This window comes from Monopterus albus, unplaced genomic scaffold, assembly GCF_001952655.1.
Source record: "Monopterus albus unplaced genomic scaffold, M_albus_1.0 scaffold65.1, whole genome shotgun sequence".
Classification (NCBI taxonomy): Eukaryota; Metazoa; Chordata; class Actinopteri; order Synbranchiformes; family Synbranchidae; genus Monopterus; species Monopterus albus.
Window position 1 is genome coordinate 2,754,804 of NW_018127945.1, and position 18,647 is coordinate 2,773,450.

The window sequence follows — 18,647 nt, forward strand, 5'->3', positions numbered from 1 at the left end:
TTGACCCTTTCTGGCTTTAGGTATATACTGTATTACGTCACCTAACTTCTTCCTTTGTGAATTACTATGGCTGCTAGAGGTCATTAATACTATAACATGAAACTGATAGTAGTAGTAACCTGCTGGCATAAAGGCGATATATAGGTCTTTTTTTTTCTTTTTTTTTTTAAACAAGGACAGTCTCCCCATAATGCAACTTGGCTGCATCTTTCATCAGACCCTCACGGCCTGGTAAACACCCATGACTTTCAAACACATCCGCAAATGACATCACTCGGGTAATTTTTTTCAGACTTGTGTTTTCACAGGTTGAGCAGAACTCATCGTGAGAGGTCGACTGAACTCGATATGTAAAATCCGTGGGTGGCCTTTTAATGTGCATAAGGCAATCCAAAAATACAGTAGATAAGATACTGTGAAAGCCTCATATCAACTTTTTTTTAAATTGGTTTCATTTAAATGTGTGTAATACTAATAAAATGTTACTAATGTTACCACTATGTTAGAAATGAATGCTGACTTTTATTGCCCATGTTTAAGTGGAAACCCAAGTCCTAATAAGACTTGGAGGGATAATAAATCCTTTTATAAACCCAATATGCACTAGTAACCAAATTACTGGAAAATGCAGCCTACAGGTGCATGTGGAACTATGATTTGATTAGTAAACAATCTGCCACTTTTATTTTAGCCCACAAAAGGTTGGAACCACTTTTTTAGACTCACTACACACATATCCCCAAAGGCAGTTTAAAGGACCTATGTCATTAGTAAACATGAAAATACATTTAATGTTGGGTAAAAGTAAAGTTTGGGTGGCTGGTTTTTAAGCCCATTTGTCACAGTGATGGAACAGAATTCAGTCTGCCAGATCCCCTCCATGTAAAATGCAATTACTGTTTAATATAATAATATGGGCCAATATCAAATCAAGTTGTCAAACAAGAGTCATCCAGTGGAAACACAGCATAAAAATATTTAACTGATACTTAAAATAATCAAATAGATTTTTCCCCATAACATTACATATAATATACAGCATTTACTGAACATAATGTTTGATTATGAAGAATAGATGGAGTCTCTTTCGTCTCCTCTGTCCTCAGTTCTGCCATCATCAGTTACATCTCATCCCTCCTTTGGCTGGATCATCTTCCTTCATTCCCTCTCTTCTTCCTCTTCTTCTCCCTTCCTGCCTCTCCTCCCCTGCTCTCCTCTCTCTCTCCTGGTTAGCTGACCATGGAAAGTTTCCTTTACGCCAGTGAAGAATTTGCTGCCAAGTTTCCACACAGTGAACTGATCATGACTGATGGCAGAGAATTGATTCAGTCTCCTGTCAGAGCATCTTGTTAGATTGGTCTCTGCTTGCCAGACTGTGTGGATGCACTGTATGTACAGTATGTGACTGCTTTTAAAAAGCCTTCGTCTGTTTTCTGACCCTACTCTTCCTACTTCCTTTCTTTCCTTCTCTGCTTCTGCTGCACCTCTGCTATGCTGTAATAGTAATGTTGACACTAAGGAGCTCTGCGGCTGACACTCTCTTTCTCTCTCTCTCTCTCTCACACACACACACACACACACACACACACACACACACAATTTCCTGCTGCTGCCCACAGTCTCTCTTATCTATTATTAAAAAGTACTTCTCAATTGAAATGCAATTATTTTTATTACAATATATTTTGTTATTTCAGATCCTTTTGTCTAACCACTGCAGTTTATTTTGTGAATCTGTTCCGTGCTGATTAATGTGGATGTGTTTGTGTGTGTGTGTGTGTGTGTGTGTGTGTGCAGACTATTTTGCCAAGCACATGGGAGACTATGAGGGAGTCCTGGCTTCGCTGGAAACACTCAACCTTTCCATTCTCAAAGCCATGGACTTCACCAAGAAGGTAGGGAGTGTATGTGTGTTTGGGATTTTGTGTGTGTGTGTAAGAGAGAGAGAGAGCGAGAGAGACTGTGAAATGATGGGTAGTGACTGACCTTTTATATTCTTGAAACCCTTCCCCATTCCCAACATTCGATGGTCTCATCAGTCTAGTTGAACTATACCTATTCACTCCCACTGTTTTCAAAACTCGAGTACATTGTCTTAAGGCATAAATGGTTGTAATATTCAAGCAGGGAATTGAATTAGTACAACATGTTTATTTATTATATATTTAGTTAGTGTATATATATATATATACATTCAGGTCAAACTCAGAATCAGAATCAGCTTTATTGGCCAGGTGTGTCGGACACATGAGGAATTTGACTCTGGTACAGCAGCTCTCAATGTGCATGTACATATCCTCATGCAAGGGGGAAGTAAACAGTAAACCAACATAAGGCCCTGTAATATAATGAAATAAGCAGTATTAACAAGCAATAAACAGTGTAAACAATGCAAAATAAGGAGTATAAACAAGCAGTAAACAATGCAGACAAACAAAGGAATGCTCATTGTGAAACAAGATAAATAGGAATAAAAATAGAGTACTTAAAAATAGAAACCTGTATGGATCTGTATAATCTGTACGAGGTATATTTACAGGTATTGCACTGAGGGTTATAGTCCAGTCATACTCTTGTGGGCCAAGTGTTCATCAGAGTGACAGCCCAGGAAAAGAAACTGTTCTTGTGCCTGGTTGTATTGGCGCACAGTGACCTGTAACGCCGTCCAGAGGGGAGGAGTTCGAACAGATTATGAGTCCTGGCCTTTTAGAGCCCAGTGAGTACTGATTAGCTGTCCATACACCTCAGTGAATACAGAGAGAAAGAATGAGTGGAACGGGAAAGCAGACTTTGTACATTTGTAGTCATCTACTGTACTGTACAGAAGGTTTTTTTTATTTTTCTTTAAAGACTTTGGTTGGAACCCAAGGGCAGTTTGCAGTGAAAATAAAATAATTCTGCAGATTATTCAGATGAAATGTATTCCCCAGCAGTCATGGCTCAGTTCATGCAATGTAAGACAATATTTATAAAATTACAGACTGGAGGTTGCTTTGGGAATAAAACATGTTACAGTAGCCAATGCAGTATCTGCATCTAGGCCATTATTTTCTCACAAACGCATAAGCTGAATGTGTTCCTTGAGAAAAAGTTTGACATCTGCAGCTGTAAGCTAATCAGCTAGACAGACTGCTAGAGATTGTTATGATTTAGTCCCCCTCACCAGGAGGGTGAGGGGGACTAAATCATAACAACAGGAACTGTCAGCGTGGAAAACAAAATGACGTACAAATACATACCACGACTATAGGGCTGTTGTTACAGTAGTTACGTGCACAAACACATGTAAATAAGGTGATAACAGAAATCAACGTGCACAAACACGTGTAAATAAGGTGATAACAGAAATCAACAGCACAGTCACTGTCAGCATTGAAATCTAGAACACATGTTTTGAGTACTGCTCCGGCGATGACAGAGCGTCTGCCAGAGGTATAAATAAGGAAGGAGTTAATCAGCGGGATGCACCCCAGCTGTGTGCACCGACAAACGAGTCGCTAATTACCGAATGCAACACAGCTGAGGTGCCGACCCTGCAGGTCGAGAGAACAGAGGAGAGAAAGGCGGAGGAGAGGCAGGTCGCGCCGAGCGGACCTGACAGTGATTCTCATATTTTCTCTCTGTCTCTCACTATCACTCATCATCCTTCCCTGCATTCTCCCAGAGGGATGGCCAACACTGCAAGTTCATGCAAATGTGATATTCCCATTAACTTAATGCAGTAGTCAATATTTTGATATCAGTGTTGTGGAAGCAGTTGCTGCTGTCTGACTTTAAGAGGCTCATGAAATTCCACAACTAAACTGATCATAAAGTAGTGGTTAATAAACTCAAGTTACCTTTGATCTCACATCACATCAGTCCAGCTATTACCTGTAATTAGCCTGCTAATACACAACAGAAGCAGTAGAGATTACAAAGACATTATTCATCTTTGTATGTAAAGATAAAATTAAACAGCATTTTGTTTTGTGCTGTTTGTTGCATACCCACTTCATCAACACATTAATGTATTAACACTGTAAAGTTGTGAAAATTTTAAATATACATTTACAGTATACCATATATATTGGGGCCAAATTGGTTTTATTATTTGGCAAAGATAGAACTTAGACGTTTTCAACATTTAAAGCTTTTTAGCATTTATAAAGAACTGCTCATAGCAAGAAAGGTTCAGGTATAATCAATAACACTAATGAAGAATCCACTTAATTTACATAGGAGATTTAATGATTTACATCTGTCATCTGCTGTTTTGTTGTGTTTACATCATGTTACAGCGCTACATCCAGGCAGTGTGATTTCCTGGAGAATCACTGTTTTCATGTCACACTCTGATCAACTGATGGGATTGACTGAGAGTGTATTGATTATTTAGATTTTCAAAACAGAATAATACAAATGACAGTGATGTACTGTAAATAACTACCAGCTGTCTGTGAACTTTGATAGTGGTTTGAGCAATGCAGCCAAAGCTGTGACAATTCAAAGCTGCAGCTCAGTCAGAAATGGTTTGTAAGTTTGTAAATGCTCTAACTTAGTGTTTGAAATTTTGAGACTCCTCATTTTTTTACAGTGAAACAAGCAAGGTGTCATCTGTTGGCTTCACCTCATGTAAGCACGGCATCACCTCGGTCCTTTTTTCAAGTTGCTATGGTGACAGCTGTCATGGAGGAAGGATACTTTAGAAACAGCTGTAAAGGAAATAGGTTGAGTTGATGTGTCTATGTGAAGCCAGCTTGGTACTGTAAGACAAGAGATTACTTTTGCAAGAGATCTGTTTTTGCAAGTAGATCCTGCTCATGTCATCAGGTACAGAACAGACTGTAGGCCTCATCCGACACCTCTGATGAATTTATGACAGTTTCATAATGTGGTTCCTCTTGCAGCACTCATTTCCAAGAGTAGGTTCATAATTTTGTGAACAAGGTCATAATGACTGCCTGGTATTATGCACAGTGAAGAAAGTTTAAGAAAAACTTGAGGAGGACTGAGTTTGTTTGGCTGAATGTAAGCTTCTTAACTGCAGCAGCCTCTTAGTCATGTTCCCAGATGATGGCACCGAGAGGTACGATTTTGGCAGCATTAGAAAACAAATGCAGTATGTAATCTCCTGGGATGGAGCAAATGTGTTGGAATGCTTCACATCCAGTATTGTTTCAGCTATTTAACTTTTTTTTTCTTCATTTTTGTGAAAAGCTTTTATGGCACTATCAGAGTCAGAAGTGGTTCCAGAAAACAATTTTAATTGGCTCTCTTGCAGGTGGTGTAAGTACATTAACGGTCCCTCCCATAAGAAAGGTGTGTGTGTGTGAGCACGAATGTGTGTGCACACCTGGTATTACTCACATTGTGGGGAGTGAAACCTGTTTACATGCTACCACTGTGGGGACCTGGCCTGCTTCGTGGGGACCAGATACTGGTCCCCAAGCGTAAATGGTTGAATTTTATGGTGATGACTTGGTTTGTGGTTAGGTTAGGGTAATGTTAGGTTAGGCATAAGTTATGGTTACGTTAGGGTTAAACAAGTAGCGGTTATGGTTAAGGTTAGGGTAAGTCTTTAGGAAATGAATGCAAGTCAATGTAAAATCCCCACAGAGGATGTCTGTGCAAATTCTGAGTCATCCAGGTCATAGTATGCTGAAAAAACTTAGAAGAAGGCATCTGGACATAGTTTTAGGTAGAGGACGTTAACCTCTCATCCAAGAGGCTTCATCAGTTCTGCCTGACTGGTGGGGAGCAGGAGGTCTTTGGACAAATGTGTGTTTGTGTGTGGGTAATGAGATCTAAAGCAAGTGACAAACGAGAATTCATTGAATCTCCTGTCTTATCTGTCCTGTGTAAATGTTATGCTTAATGAGACATTCTCATTAGCAATTTAGTTTTCCAGGCTATTGCTGAACAAGCCACTACACTCATTGACAGCTCCGCAGGTGCACACACATGCATTTTCTGTCTGACTAAAATTTTGTTAAGCCTGTCTTTGTTTTCCAAAATCTGTTCAGGAAATTGTTTCACACCGGTAAGTGACCCTCCTTGAGCTACTTCTCATCTCCTCTTCCTCTTGCCTCTCTTCTCTTTCATCTCTCCCTCTTTCATCTCAACTCTGTTGTCTTCTTCCACCCCCAGAGCCATCACTGCCTCCCACCGCCCACCCCATCCTCTTCATCCTTTCTTCATGAAGATTAAGGTGAAGCAGATCATGGGGCAGAAGGAGGCATTCTGGTCTGTACACAATAACATATGAGCAGAATGAGGAGAGATGGGGGGATAAAGGTTGAAGAAAGAAAGTGTAGAGAGAGGAAAGGAGAACAGGGAAGAAAAAAATGATGAGAGGAGGAGAACAGGTTAAATGAATGGGCGTGGTCTCTGGTTTACACAATGTGAAGATGGTGAATAATAAAATGATGAAACAGAAGTGTGTGTAAGCTCAGACTGTGCTCTTGATTTTTCTTTTCTTGGGAGAGAAAATTGATTTTCAAACCTTTTATAAGGTCCTTTCCCAAAACTAACAAAAGGCAGTAAAAGAGCAGTTACAAATAATACTGAATACATGAATCAATAATATTGTTAGTTGTGCAGTTAAAATCAAGAGTCTAAATCAAGAGGAACACCGTCCTTGGAATACAGTACATGGACACACCTCAGTGTTTCCTCTAGAAAGATTTTCAGGCATGGTGTCAAGAGGATGATAGAGGTTTTGCCCACTCACATTAAAATGTTTGGTTATTTATTGCACACACAACAAAAGACTTGGTTGGTAGTTTCTATGTAAAGGTCACATAAAACAAGGAGAGTATTAATAAGATGTATCTATTGCACATACGTAAATAACTGTCAGTTACTTCACAATTGAATAAGTTAGAACAAACAATCTTTAAGATAAATAAATACATTAAAACAAACAAAAAACATTTACAAAAATTCAAATTCTGTTTGCTTCTATCTGCTGTTTCACCTGCAACCTGCATTTGATGCACAGCCTGTATACCTGCATCACCAATGTTTATTCTAACGTGGGAAATTCTGCCCCTCTCACCTCTGTCTCTTCTACCACTCCTCTACCTCCCCTCTCTTCCTCATCTTCTTTTGTCTCTAGAGTTTTGGAGAAACATGTTGTTAATAATTTTGGCTGAGTGTCCCATGGTTTCCTCTTCTTGAGTGGTGCCATGGGGTGGGAGAAAATATTAAATATCACAAACCTTAACTTAGAGAAGCCTAGGTGAAAAATCAGGGAAGGTCAAATGAATACTCAAATGAGTATATATTGGACAGTATTGTGTATATATATATATTTTTAAAAAGGCCCATCGTGTAAGGCACAGTGGGGGGTCTCGTTGGCATGGTAACCTGCCAGGCCTGTTCTATTATAGGGGAAACACTGCACTTAACAAATTATCATATGAGCACAAGGAAGTATGGGAATATGGTGAGGAAAATAAGAAGCATGTTACATGGGGACAAAGTGAATGATTAAATGTGACCAATATATTACAGTAATGTAGGAGAGCCGTGGTTAAGGCGTAGTGCTGTCGCCGCTGCGGCCCGGGTTCGAATCAGGGTTGCGTCAGGAAGGGCATCCGGCGTAAAACATGTGCCAAATGTCAACATGCGAGTCGTCAGTGTGACAATTCACTGTGGCGACCCCTAAACAGGAAAAGCCAAAAATGACTTTCTTATATTACAGTAATGTAGGAACAGAAAAACTACAATGAAAAATAAAATCATCTCATAATTCATGAATAAAACACTCAAATAGATTTAATGAATTGATTGGAGATAATGAGAATGTAAGCTTTTCTTTGTATTCATTTACCTGTTGGAGGTTATGCTATGCCAGACATACAACAGAACAACTGGTGTATCTGTTAAGAGTGCAATTGCTTTAATAAAGAAATCAGTCAATAATTGCAACCATGACCTGTTGCACACAGTTCAAGTGTAGTCTTGTTTTGTAGACATATTTTTAGTCTTGGTTAGTTCTAACTTCTGTGACAAACAGTGTTTTCTGTGTTGCTTCACAATAGAAGCCACCCCATGTTTCACCAGCTGAATGCTTTTATTGCGAAGCAGTTGCATTAGTACATGTAAATCTTGGGCTAGCAGGTTATCAGAAGGCTCGACAAGGACAACTGCTAGAGAAGTACGTAACTACAGAGTGTAAATAACACTGAATGGCTGTTGTTGAGAAAATGCTGACCATAAGTGGTCAAAAACAATGGTGCTTGTTACAACTTCAAGTGAAAATTGTAAACGCTTGATATGTCTTTGAACTCTCCTTTTGAATTATTTATGTATAATTAGTGTTTTTAGTTATTTTTGAGTCATTTGGTAACTATTTACCCTTTGTCAGTTTTGAGACTTTTCAAAATTTTATGCTAAAAGAAAACAATCGTTGGGCCCACAACCTCCTCCAATTATTTGTTTATATTAGTGCTGGGCAACGAATAAATTCCCTAATCGCGTTAACTGCATGTTTTTCTGTGATTAATCACGATTAACTGCATTATGAGCAGCATTTAATAATGAATTCAAAAGTAGTGTAGCGCACATGTGGGTGTTAGGATCTGATGGGAACTAAATTAATTCAGGCAAATTATCCCAGTGATTATTTATTATTACAATACTTCTAAGCAGTTCAATAAATTGTAAGATGATTCAACAGTCTGGAAGATAGTTCAATACTCTGAAAGGTATGGAACAAAATCACTCCTCCTGCAATGGAATATATACAGTAATAAATAAGAAAATTGTCAGAGTCGAGTCGAGAGTCGGGTCGGTCCCCTCCCAGCCAAGTCCAAATGCACACTCGCCACCGCAGCACCATCATCCTACCTAGCCAACAGCTATTCTGACTTTTATCTTCTTTAAGTTACATCTCCTGTACACTCCCCTCCTATTGCTTAAGCCAGAGTCACAGCTTTATGCCCACTCTACACCCCTTCTTCCAGAAATTGTCTGGGATGTCCAGTACATGAAATTCTAGGTCGCACTGACCCAGCGCCCATTTCCTTTCCTAAACATGAACTTAAAAGTGAGCACACGAATAGTTCACACAAGGCTGAAGTTATGTCCAACTTTAAGCTTCCTATTTATGGGAGGCTGCTCTCTAGATGTTTATGCACAAGATGAACCAATAAATTAAGCAAGGCGGACACGATCCAAGATATTCTTGCTTGAGCAAGCTATCAGTGCATAGTTCCCATGGTCTCCATGCACAAATATCTCCAACCATTTCAGAGCACAGAAACAGATTACATTACATAAACACTTAGCTCACCCATAACTATCAACTATTTCCTATTGCAACTAATATCTAAATGTATTCTACACACCCCTACTATATTCTATTACATATTACCTTTTAACTGGTACCTTGTTAGTTTTTGACCACTACACGCACTTTTATTTTAAAAGTACTGCTATATGAACAATGAGCATGTGCAACATGAATAAAATGCTCTGCGCATGTTTCAGCAAAATGTCTCTTTTCTGTTTTTATTACAGTTAGAGCATGTGAATGCAGCTCCCACTGTTCATCAATATAATGCACTGTAACTCCGAGGTAATTATGGTTACCAAGCGATGTCCAGTAGTCTCCAGTGAGAGCAACATTTGGTGTATGTTGTAACGCCACCACTTTTGTAGTTCTCTCTTTTCCATAGAACTGGTACGTCCAGTTCACGAGTGCTGCAGCAGTCTTAGGCCCGCCCCAAATGCTCTTATTATTTGAGACACTTGATGGCGCCCATCTCAAACCAGTACTGATCAACATCCCACCCCTCCTGTGACATAAGGTTTGTCTGTATGTGTATTCAGAGCCAGTGAGCAACAGACTTTCAAAATAATAATAATAATAGACAAAACTGTGTTAATGTGCAATAAAATAATTGCTGGCGTTAATTAAATAATGTGTTAACGTGAAAATAATGCGTTATCTTGCCCAGCCCTAGTTTATATTTTCACTACAGTTACCACAGGTGAACTCTTATCAGGAGCCTCTTTGCATTTCTTCATCATAATGAAATAGCTAATTTCCTCCAGAGTGTGAGGCCATTTTATAAATACGTAGATGGCAGATTTAATGATTGCTAATCACTGCATGCTCTCACAGTGCACAGGCAGTGTGCAATTTGAGGGTATTATATAAACATGCATCACTCAGTTGTGTCAGCCATGATAGCAAGTTCTCCCCTCAGGCTCCAGAACCTGGTGACTAGGGTTACTGTTTCCCTGGTAACCAAAGAGCAGGATGCAATAGCCAGAGTGCTGGATATTAACAAAGTAAAGTTAGACTCAGGGAGTGAGGAGGGGAGGCAAGTGAGGGACTTGACAAGGATAAATTGGGATAAGGAAAAAAGTCTCAAAGGGTACAGAGATAGAAAAGGATTACAGAGAGAGTGGAAGATGCTGAAGAAAAAACTGACTGGAAGAGGAGGAAAGAGGAAGTAGAGTGGGAAGAAAGAAGAAAGTCAAGAAGTTAAGGAAAGAGAGATGAAGCAAACAAGAAATGAAGGAACTAAAGGAAGCGTAGGAGTTGATATAATAGAATAGGAGTCTGAGATGAGTCAAGGGGTCCAACTGAGTGAGGGCAAGTGAGAGATGCAGCTTGACATCTTTCCCATGGCTGTCAGTACTGTCTGGATGAGGAGGAAGCTCCACAGCTCCATGAGTGAAACTGATTACATGGTTGCATTTCATCATGCGTCACTTTGCTAAACCATTTCACTTCAGTATCAACTCTAACTTTTTTCACACTTGTATTAGGTGGAGCACAGACAGCTACTACAAACACAGGTTCTGTGTTTTTGGAGATGTGTAGTTACAGTTAAGGGGTTACATTGTAACATTTGAGCCTTAGCACATGGCCACATTAGCTCTGCTGTAGGTTATGTTGTAACTGACATGCATCCTTCCAAAAACGTAACTACACCTGAGGCCTATAGCTGGCATGGCTAGAAGCTTAGACTTATTTATGGGTTGTTTTGTGTTCTCTTAGTTTTTTAATTCACATGCCAGTCTTTCCTTCCATGTCCCCTGCCTAGTTTCCCATCGAGCAGCAACAATGTTATGCTTTAGTCATCTGTGCCCCCTGCAAATCCTTTCATGGCACTTCAGGTTGTTTCTTCAACTCTATACACAATTTTTTTCATTTTAAATCTGTGTAAGCATGTAGAGCAAAAACGTAGTTGCTTTTATTTTATACGAGAGAAAAATAGCTTCTTATCATTGTTTACATAAGTGGGGTTAGTTGTGCTGCTATATTGCAACTAGCCCCACAGTATTCTTTACAGCTGTTATACACATAGATGCTGGTCCCCTCAACGTATATAGTTGAGTTTTAGGCAGACAACCTGGGGATAAGGTGAATTTAAGGTTAGGTGTTAGCATTAGGGATAGGAGTTAGGCAAGTAGCGGTTAGGGACAGAGTAAGCATCCAGGAAATGAATTTAAGTCCTGCTGAGTGACAAAAACAGTGGTGTTTGTGTGTGGGAGAGAGTGAGAGGGGAGAACTGGCAGAGAGTGTGGTGTTGTGTTGTCAGCTGGGTGTGTGTTGAATGATGAGGTTACACCCAAAGCATGAATAATGCAGTGGATTGTAGGAGAGTGAGAAAGGCAGAGTCTCTGTGTGTGTGTGTGTGTGTGTGTCTGTGAGAGAGAGAGCTAGATGAGAGGTGGATGGGTAATTGGGTAAAAGAAGAGAAGAGTGAGAGGAGTTGAGGGAGTGTGAAAGTGAAATACACAAATGACCCAGAAAGCTTACCACAACATACAGTACATCCCTCTTCTCTTTAGCACAATTTTTTTATTCTCTTCTCCTCGCCCTGTTTCCCCCCTCTTCCTGCCTCTTCCTTCTCCCTCCTCTCTCTCTCCTCGAGCAACTTCACTCTTCCGTTTCTCCCTGCCTTCCACCCCTGCCCCCTCCCTCTATTCTGAAGGCCGATGAAGCTGGCATGATTTATGAAGATTTTATATACTTCTGATGGTTGTTAGTGGTCTCGCCTTCTGTTTAGAAACAAACTCAGGCACTCTGCCTGCTATGAACCTCTTCCACACTTCTAAGTCACTGCCACCACTTAAACATCTCCAGTGTTTGGTAATGTATTAGCGTTCCTTTTTATAGCAGCCTTCCATCATGATTGCACACCAAATGTCCCCATTATGACGAGTTAACTCACATTAAAATGTATTTAGAACACTTCTGTGATTAATCTCACAAGCTATCATTTTTCCTAATGAGGCACCCCCAACCCCCACCTCTTTAACGTTAGGTACTGTAGGGCTGTATCCAACAATTTATGCCTGAAAACCGACAGTATGACATCCACCCACTTCCCACGGTGACTGACCAGCTGTATGGAGGTGAGACGTTAAGCCAGATTTGAACTTCTTGCTGTAATTCTATTCTTTCCATTTGTTGCGCAACTAATACTATATCATTGTTTTGTGCGGGAAAGGCTCTCCAAAAATGTGCACTGCTTTCCCAGTATTTAAACATTTATTACAGTCTTGTCTATGTCTTTATAGTAATTAAATCCACTTTGGTTTAATACTCTGCACAACTACATTGATGGCTATCAAAGTAATAGTTTGAAAAATCTGGAAAAATACTTTTTTGGGGGGGGAGAGAGTTAGATCAATACCACCCGTGTAGGGCAGTGCAGCAGCGCAGTGGTTAGCACTGTCACCTCTCAGCTACAAGGTTCCGGGTTCAGGTCTTTCTGTGCGGAGTTTACATGTTCTCCCTGTGCCTGTGTGGGTTCTCTCCAGGTATGTTGGCTTCCTCCCACAGTCAAAAGACATGCAGCTTAGGTTGATTGGAGACTCTAAATTTCCCCTAGGAGTAAGTGTGTATCTAGCTACAGGAGTTTCACGCCAGTGACTTCTGTGCCAGTTCTAAGCCCGGTTAAATAGAGAGGGTTGTGTCAGGAAGGGCATCTAACATAAAAATGTACCAAATTTACTCATACGAATCAGATTCACTGTGGCGACCCCTAATGAGAACAGCCGAAAGTAGAGTAGTTGAGTAGTAGATCAATAGATAAAATAAAACTTTGCTTTCCACTATGCTGAAGCACCACGGAGCAGTAATGTGATCTGTATGGATCACAGATCAACTATGATCTGTTACACCACTGCAATCAAAGAGGATAGCTTAAAAAAAACAATTCAAGGAACTAACTTCTCTTCTGCTTGGTGCAATGTTGTACTGCCTTTTCAAAAGCTCTGCACAAAATGATATATAAAATATTGGAGGGGTTTAAACCTATGCCTTTGGAGAGCAGAGTAATAAATGGGCTGAGTGAATGTGTATGCAAGTGTGTATATGTGTGCTTAACAAAGCTAGGGGACTTTGAGAGAGTAAGTAATTGCTTAGGGAGATAAGAACAGTGAGAAGAGAAATATAAAAAAAAAATGTTTCTCTTTGTCAGGGGTCTGCTGCTTGATATCACTTCCTCCACCACTGCTAAATTGGTGTTGCTTAGAGACATATTGTGGTTGCTAGGATACTTTTTTAATTGGTTGATGTGTGAAACTGAGGCTGGGCTGTGGGGGTTTTCAGAGGTAGCAGGCAAGGCGAGGAGCTGCGCTTACGCTTCCCAACACATCAAACCTCATCAGACAATGCTGGCTCTGCAGAGACTCGTGAAATAGAAGCTGATACCTCTTGAGTTGTAAAAGAAAACTAACACAACTTCTTAATGGAGACGATTCCTATTGGTTGCTATGGCAAATTTTATAGGAACTAATAAAAACTTCTAGAAATAGACAGGAAGTCTTGAGAGAGAACACCTTGGTAGGCTGAGTTGTAGGTACTGCTTGAAATTGTTTGAAGACAGCTTGAAAGTAAGTGCAGGAACATCTTACAGGAAAACATAAGCTATGCTCCCTTTTGTTCTTTTATTCTGTGTCTGAACAATGGGGTGATGACATGGTATGTCTTTCTCTCTGACAATCTCTTCCATTGTGGGGAATTGCCAGGTGGAACAGATATTTCTTATTCACAGCATTTGAATTAGAGACAGGAAAGCACATTACACCAGTATCTGTGACACACTCTTTGAAGGCATCAGGGCGGTTTTCTTTTCCAAAAGGCATCTGACCCTGATCCTGCCCAAACCCCATTTGACAAGGGGACATATGAGAGTTCCCTGTGGTTGTGCCATTTTTTCTTGTTTGTACTAACTGTCCAGGTTTTTTCTTTTGTTTCTGTTTTTTCCCCTTGTTAGTAATTTTATATGGTGACTTCCTTAATAACATTACCCAACCATTTTTCAGTTGGTACTGTACATGCAAGCCAGGCATTGTAATCGAGTTTTTGCAGTTGCAGCACTGGATCATCAAGCTAACACTGACATATATCCAGTCCTTCCACTGACTTCCAGTTCAGTCAGGTGTTGCTTACCTCTCAGTTTTAAGGCATTTTCAGATAGGACGCAGTATGTGCTGTGCTCGTTGCAGGGGTTGGGCACAGCACGGGGGGAAGGGCACACATGTGCAAATGGTTTGAGTCCAGGCCAACCCAGTGCCTTTCTGCATGTTCTCCCTGTGCCTGCATGGGTTCTCTCCAGGTACTCCGGCTTCCTCCCATTGTCCAAAGACGTGCATCTTAGGTTGATTGGTGACTCTAAATTACTCCTAGCTGTGAGTGTGAGTGTGTCAGCCTTGTGATAGAGTGGCGACTGGTCCAGGGTGTACCACGCTTCTCAGCCAATATCAGCTGGGATTGGCTCCAGCCCCCCTGCACCCCTATTCGGGATAAGGGGTATTGATAATGGATGAATAGATTATTTACAATCAATAATTTTTCAGCTAGCACACATAAGACAGGCTTCATAGTTCCACTGTTTGAGTAGCAGGGTTTGAACTTTAGTCGCTTTAACTAACACGCACAAACATCCAAACAAAATTTTGTGTAACTTGGACTGAATAAACTCAGTTTGTTTGCAGGAACAAAGTAATAATGCAATATACAATGTTTTGTAATCAGTAACTGGCCTCTGTCTATCTTAAAAGTGCACTGTTGAGTTTTCTTGTAGACAACATTTTTACATTCACAGTAGTATCGTTCACTGGAATGTGCTGTGTGAAACTTCCAGCTCTAACAAACATGTTAAATACATTTCCTTCCACATAATTTCCACTTACCTTTTGAATATTTTATAACTGCCCCTCTGCTTTTGTAGGCACATTGCTACATTTGTTGGTGTATTACTGCTGCAAACTATTGATCAGCTGAATAGCATGGAATAGTGTAAAATCAATGGGAGGAAGTGCATTGCTCCTGCGTGCCTGGTACAAATGAAACAGGAACCCATTTCTTACAACCTTGCCTTATAGCGCTACTAGAGGTGTGAAGAGCTCCACAGGGTCTCTTTTAAAGTAGCTTTCTTCTTTGAAAGCAAGAACTGCCTATCAGTCAAAAAGATAGTTAAAGCATTTTCAGTTCCCCCTATATGAACTTGTATATTTCTCTCTCAGTGCATCTCATTTTTTATAAAGTTATCATATTTTATTTCTGTACGATGTGCTAACATAGTTTTTGTTGTAGGTGTGATGGTGATTTTTTATTTTATTTTATTGCACAATATTATTTTAGGGCATGTTAGAATTTCAGCAGGCATACAGTTTTTATTGCAGTTTGTTTTACCATCTCAATTGGTCCTTCCTGTCCAGAAGTGATTTGTTTGATGGCATCTGAAATTTATTAATCAAAGCTGAACCCTTTCAATGGAATATTTACTTTGTGTCTGGATGAAAACATTGTGCTGTGGCATCAGCAGCTGATTGCACCTTTCATACTGGAGTTCAACATCTTGGACACGTCCATGCCTCCACAAAGCTTCTTTATCTGAGACTCAGAGGATGCAGTAATTTCCCCTAACGAGATCAACCTCAGTAATAACTGATTACCAGCTTCTACAGCCCTCTGCAATCAGCCTCTGCTATCTTATCAAAAAAGACTTGGTGTTTGTGCATGTATGTGTTTGTTGCAGGAATAGGATTGCTATACTGGTATGTAGATGTGTAGGTGGATGATAATAAGATTTGTTGTTAACCTTTTTTGTAATAAAAACAGCTGATACTTACTGTACACTGAACAAGCCATATTGCAGTTCTGAGTGTGTGGTACCAGAGTACACGGTTTCAAGTGAAGCCTTTGATGATGTGTGAACAATATGATAAAAATATTGAACCTTATGATTGTGATAAGTCCTGAGGAGCTCTGTCATCAATCATCAGGAAACAGGTACATCACAACAGGCACACACTCTCATTACTCCTGCTGTGAGCTCATGCTATCAAACACACAGGTATGAGCAGAACAATAATCACACACAGTAGCTAATCTGTGTTTGAGGAGCCAGTGGAGAGAGATGTTGCTTCTCGTCCTGTGTCAGTGATCCGTGTGAATTATAGATCAGCGATTTTCTATCCTAGGTTTTGTATCTGGGCTCATGGCACAGTGGGAGAGAGAGAGGATGACAGACATGTACTGGAGGGAGAGATGCAAAGAAAGAGGAGAAAGACAGGTGAAGTGTGGAGTAAATTTTAAAACTGAATTTAAACCACGTTCACAGCTCTGTACCTTTTTTAAAAGTCATGCTGCATTTTTTTAATCAGTATTTTGCAGTTTAGATGTTCTGCTGATGCTGGTTTTATTGATTCATAAAAACAAAGACGGATTACCAACTGAGAAAAGTGCAATGCTAATTTATTGACTTCACAAGGCCTTGGCTCTAATTTATCACCTGATGTAAAGCCCTGTCTTTTATTTAAATATCTACCATCCAAACACTGAAGGAAGAACTTAAGGCTTTTTTTGCTCAGCCTCAGGCTAGCCAATGGTCTTACATTGTATTGTGTGACAACACATGCAAACATTAGCAGTTTATTTAACTGATATACAATGAATGATAAAGTACACCTAATATTTTCATTGTGCTGTAATTGTTTGAGCTTCCACAATTTCTACTGCCTACAGAAGCAGCAAATGTATGTGCTGAAAAGCCCACAACCTTTCAGCTCAGCAGAATGTCCATGGTTTATGTTTGATGTTTAATTACTCTTAGTGCAATGCTTATCTGGTAATTAGTTCCTAAATCTCAATTACAATGGCCAGTTGTGTTATTAATATGATTAGAAGAAGCTAAATTCTTAAATAGCAAGGATTATCTTTTTCTGCATGTGCTGAATAAAATAAAAAAAATATTTTAAATTCATTTATAAATACCAAACAAACTACAGCACCTATAAGGATTTGATAAAAATTTCTGGAGTCAGATTCATTACACTGATTTGGAAGTGGATTCAGGTTAAAGGAAGTGCTATTGAACCCCACACACATAAGAAATAAAAACTGGTTTTATCACCATTATTATTTCAGGTTTGTACTGTATGTGGCCTTCCCAACCAGTTTGCACGCAGAAAACCTTTCAGCACAGAAAAAGTGGTGCAAACTGTATAAAGCTAGGAACAATTTATTAGCAGGTGGAATTCAAAAATTGTTTAATGAAAGAAAAGGGGGATATAATTTAAGGGGTCAGTTGAATTTAAAAATTCATTCTATACGTACAACTAAAAAAAGATTCTGTATTTCTATAAGTGGTGTAAAATTGTGGAATAGGTTAAAGGGAGGATTTAAAATATTGTACTAGCATAGAACAGTTTAAATATAAGTACAAAAGTGTTTGTAATGTAAGGTACATGAGTGAGGAGGTGTGATGGCGGACTAGACTGGAGCATTGTCTGTGTGGTGTATGAAGATGATGTTTGATGTATGGACATTGAATATAGGCTTGTGTTTTGAATGGTGATGTTAAAGGGAATTTAGTTTTGTATGGAAAAATTAATAATGTGTTATTGGAATAGTTAGTATAGGAAGCACTGTGTGTAGGATGAAGAGAGGGTATTATAATGGGATGAGATAGACCATGGGTTAGTTGGTTTGACGCCGGACGTGGGTGCATGGTGTGGCTGGTCTATGTTTAATTTAAGGGATTGGTCGATTAGGAAATTGGTGAGTATTGTGAAATGAGCCTTCCCCGGTACCGCGCGGCCATGTTTGGCGCACGTGGCCCAGTGTTTGGGCGGGGGCCCTGGCTTTTGGGGCAGCTGTGCTTGGGTGCTGGGGCATGAGTATGGGGCAGGGCCTGTGCGGTGCTGGGGCAGTTTGTTTGGTATGTACAATGGATAGGGTGGTGATAGGATGGATATATGGTGGCTGTTGGAGACTGGCACTGCTGTGGGTCCGGTGTTGGGCTAGTGGTGCCACGGTCTAAGAAAGGGGGTAGGACTAGATAAGTGTATACTTCTTCCTACTCCCTTTCAAGCATGTACTACTGGAATGTTGTGATGTTTTATGCGTATTGGTTATATGGTTATTATTTTTGTAATTGTGTGTATACATGAGTGCATACAGTGGGTACAGAAAGTATTCAGACCCCCTTAAATTTTTCACTCTGTTATATTGCAGCCATATGCTAAAATCATTAAAGTTCATTTTTTCCCTCATTAATGTACACACAGCACCCCATATTGACAGAAAAACACAAAATGTTTGACATTTTTGCAGATTTATTAAAAAAGAAAAACTGAAATATCACATGGTCATAAGTATTCAGACCCTTTGCTCAGTATTTAGT

At 39.8% G+C, this 18,647-nt stretch overlaps 1 protein-coding gene across 2 annotated transcripts in view; it reads left to right on the forward strand.

Moving 5' to 3' along the window:
• The window catches only part of necab2 (N-terminal EF-hand calcium binding protein 2), a 199,233-nt gene that overhangs the window by 72,908 nt on the left and 107,678 nt on the right, over positions 1-18,647 (forward strand). For both annotated transcript variants that reach the window (XM_020604323.1, XM_020604322.1), the window contains exons 4-5: positions 1,504-1,529; positions 1,798-1,895. In XM_020604323.1, coding sequence (XP_020459979.1) covers positions 1,504-1,529; positions 1,798-1,895 — 124 coding nt within the window. The remainder of the gene's footprint in view (positions 1-1,503; positions 1,530-1,797; positions 1,896-18,647) is intronic.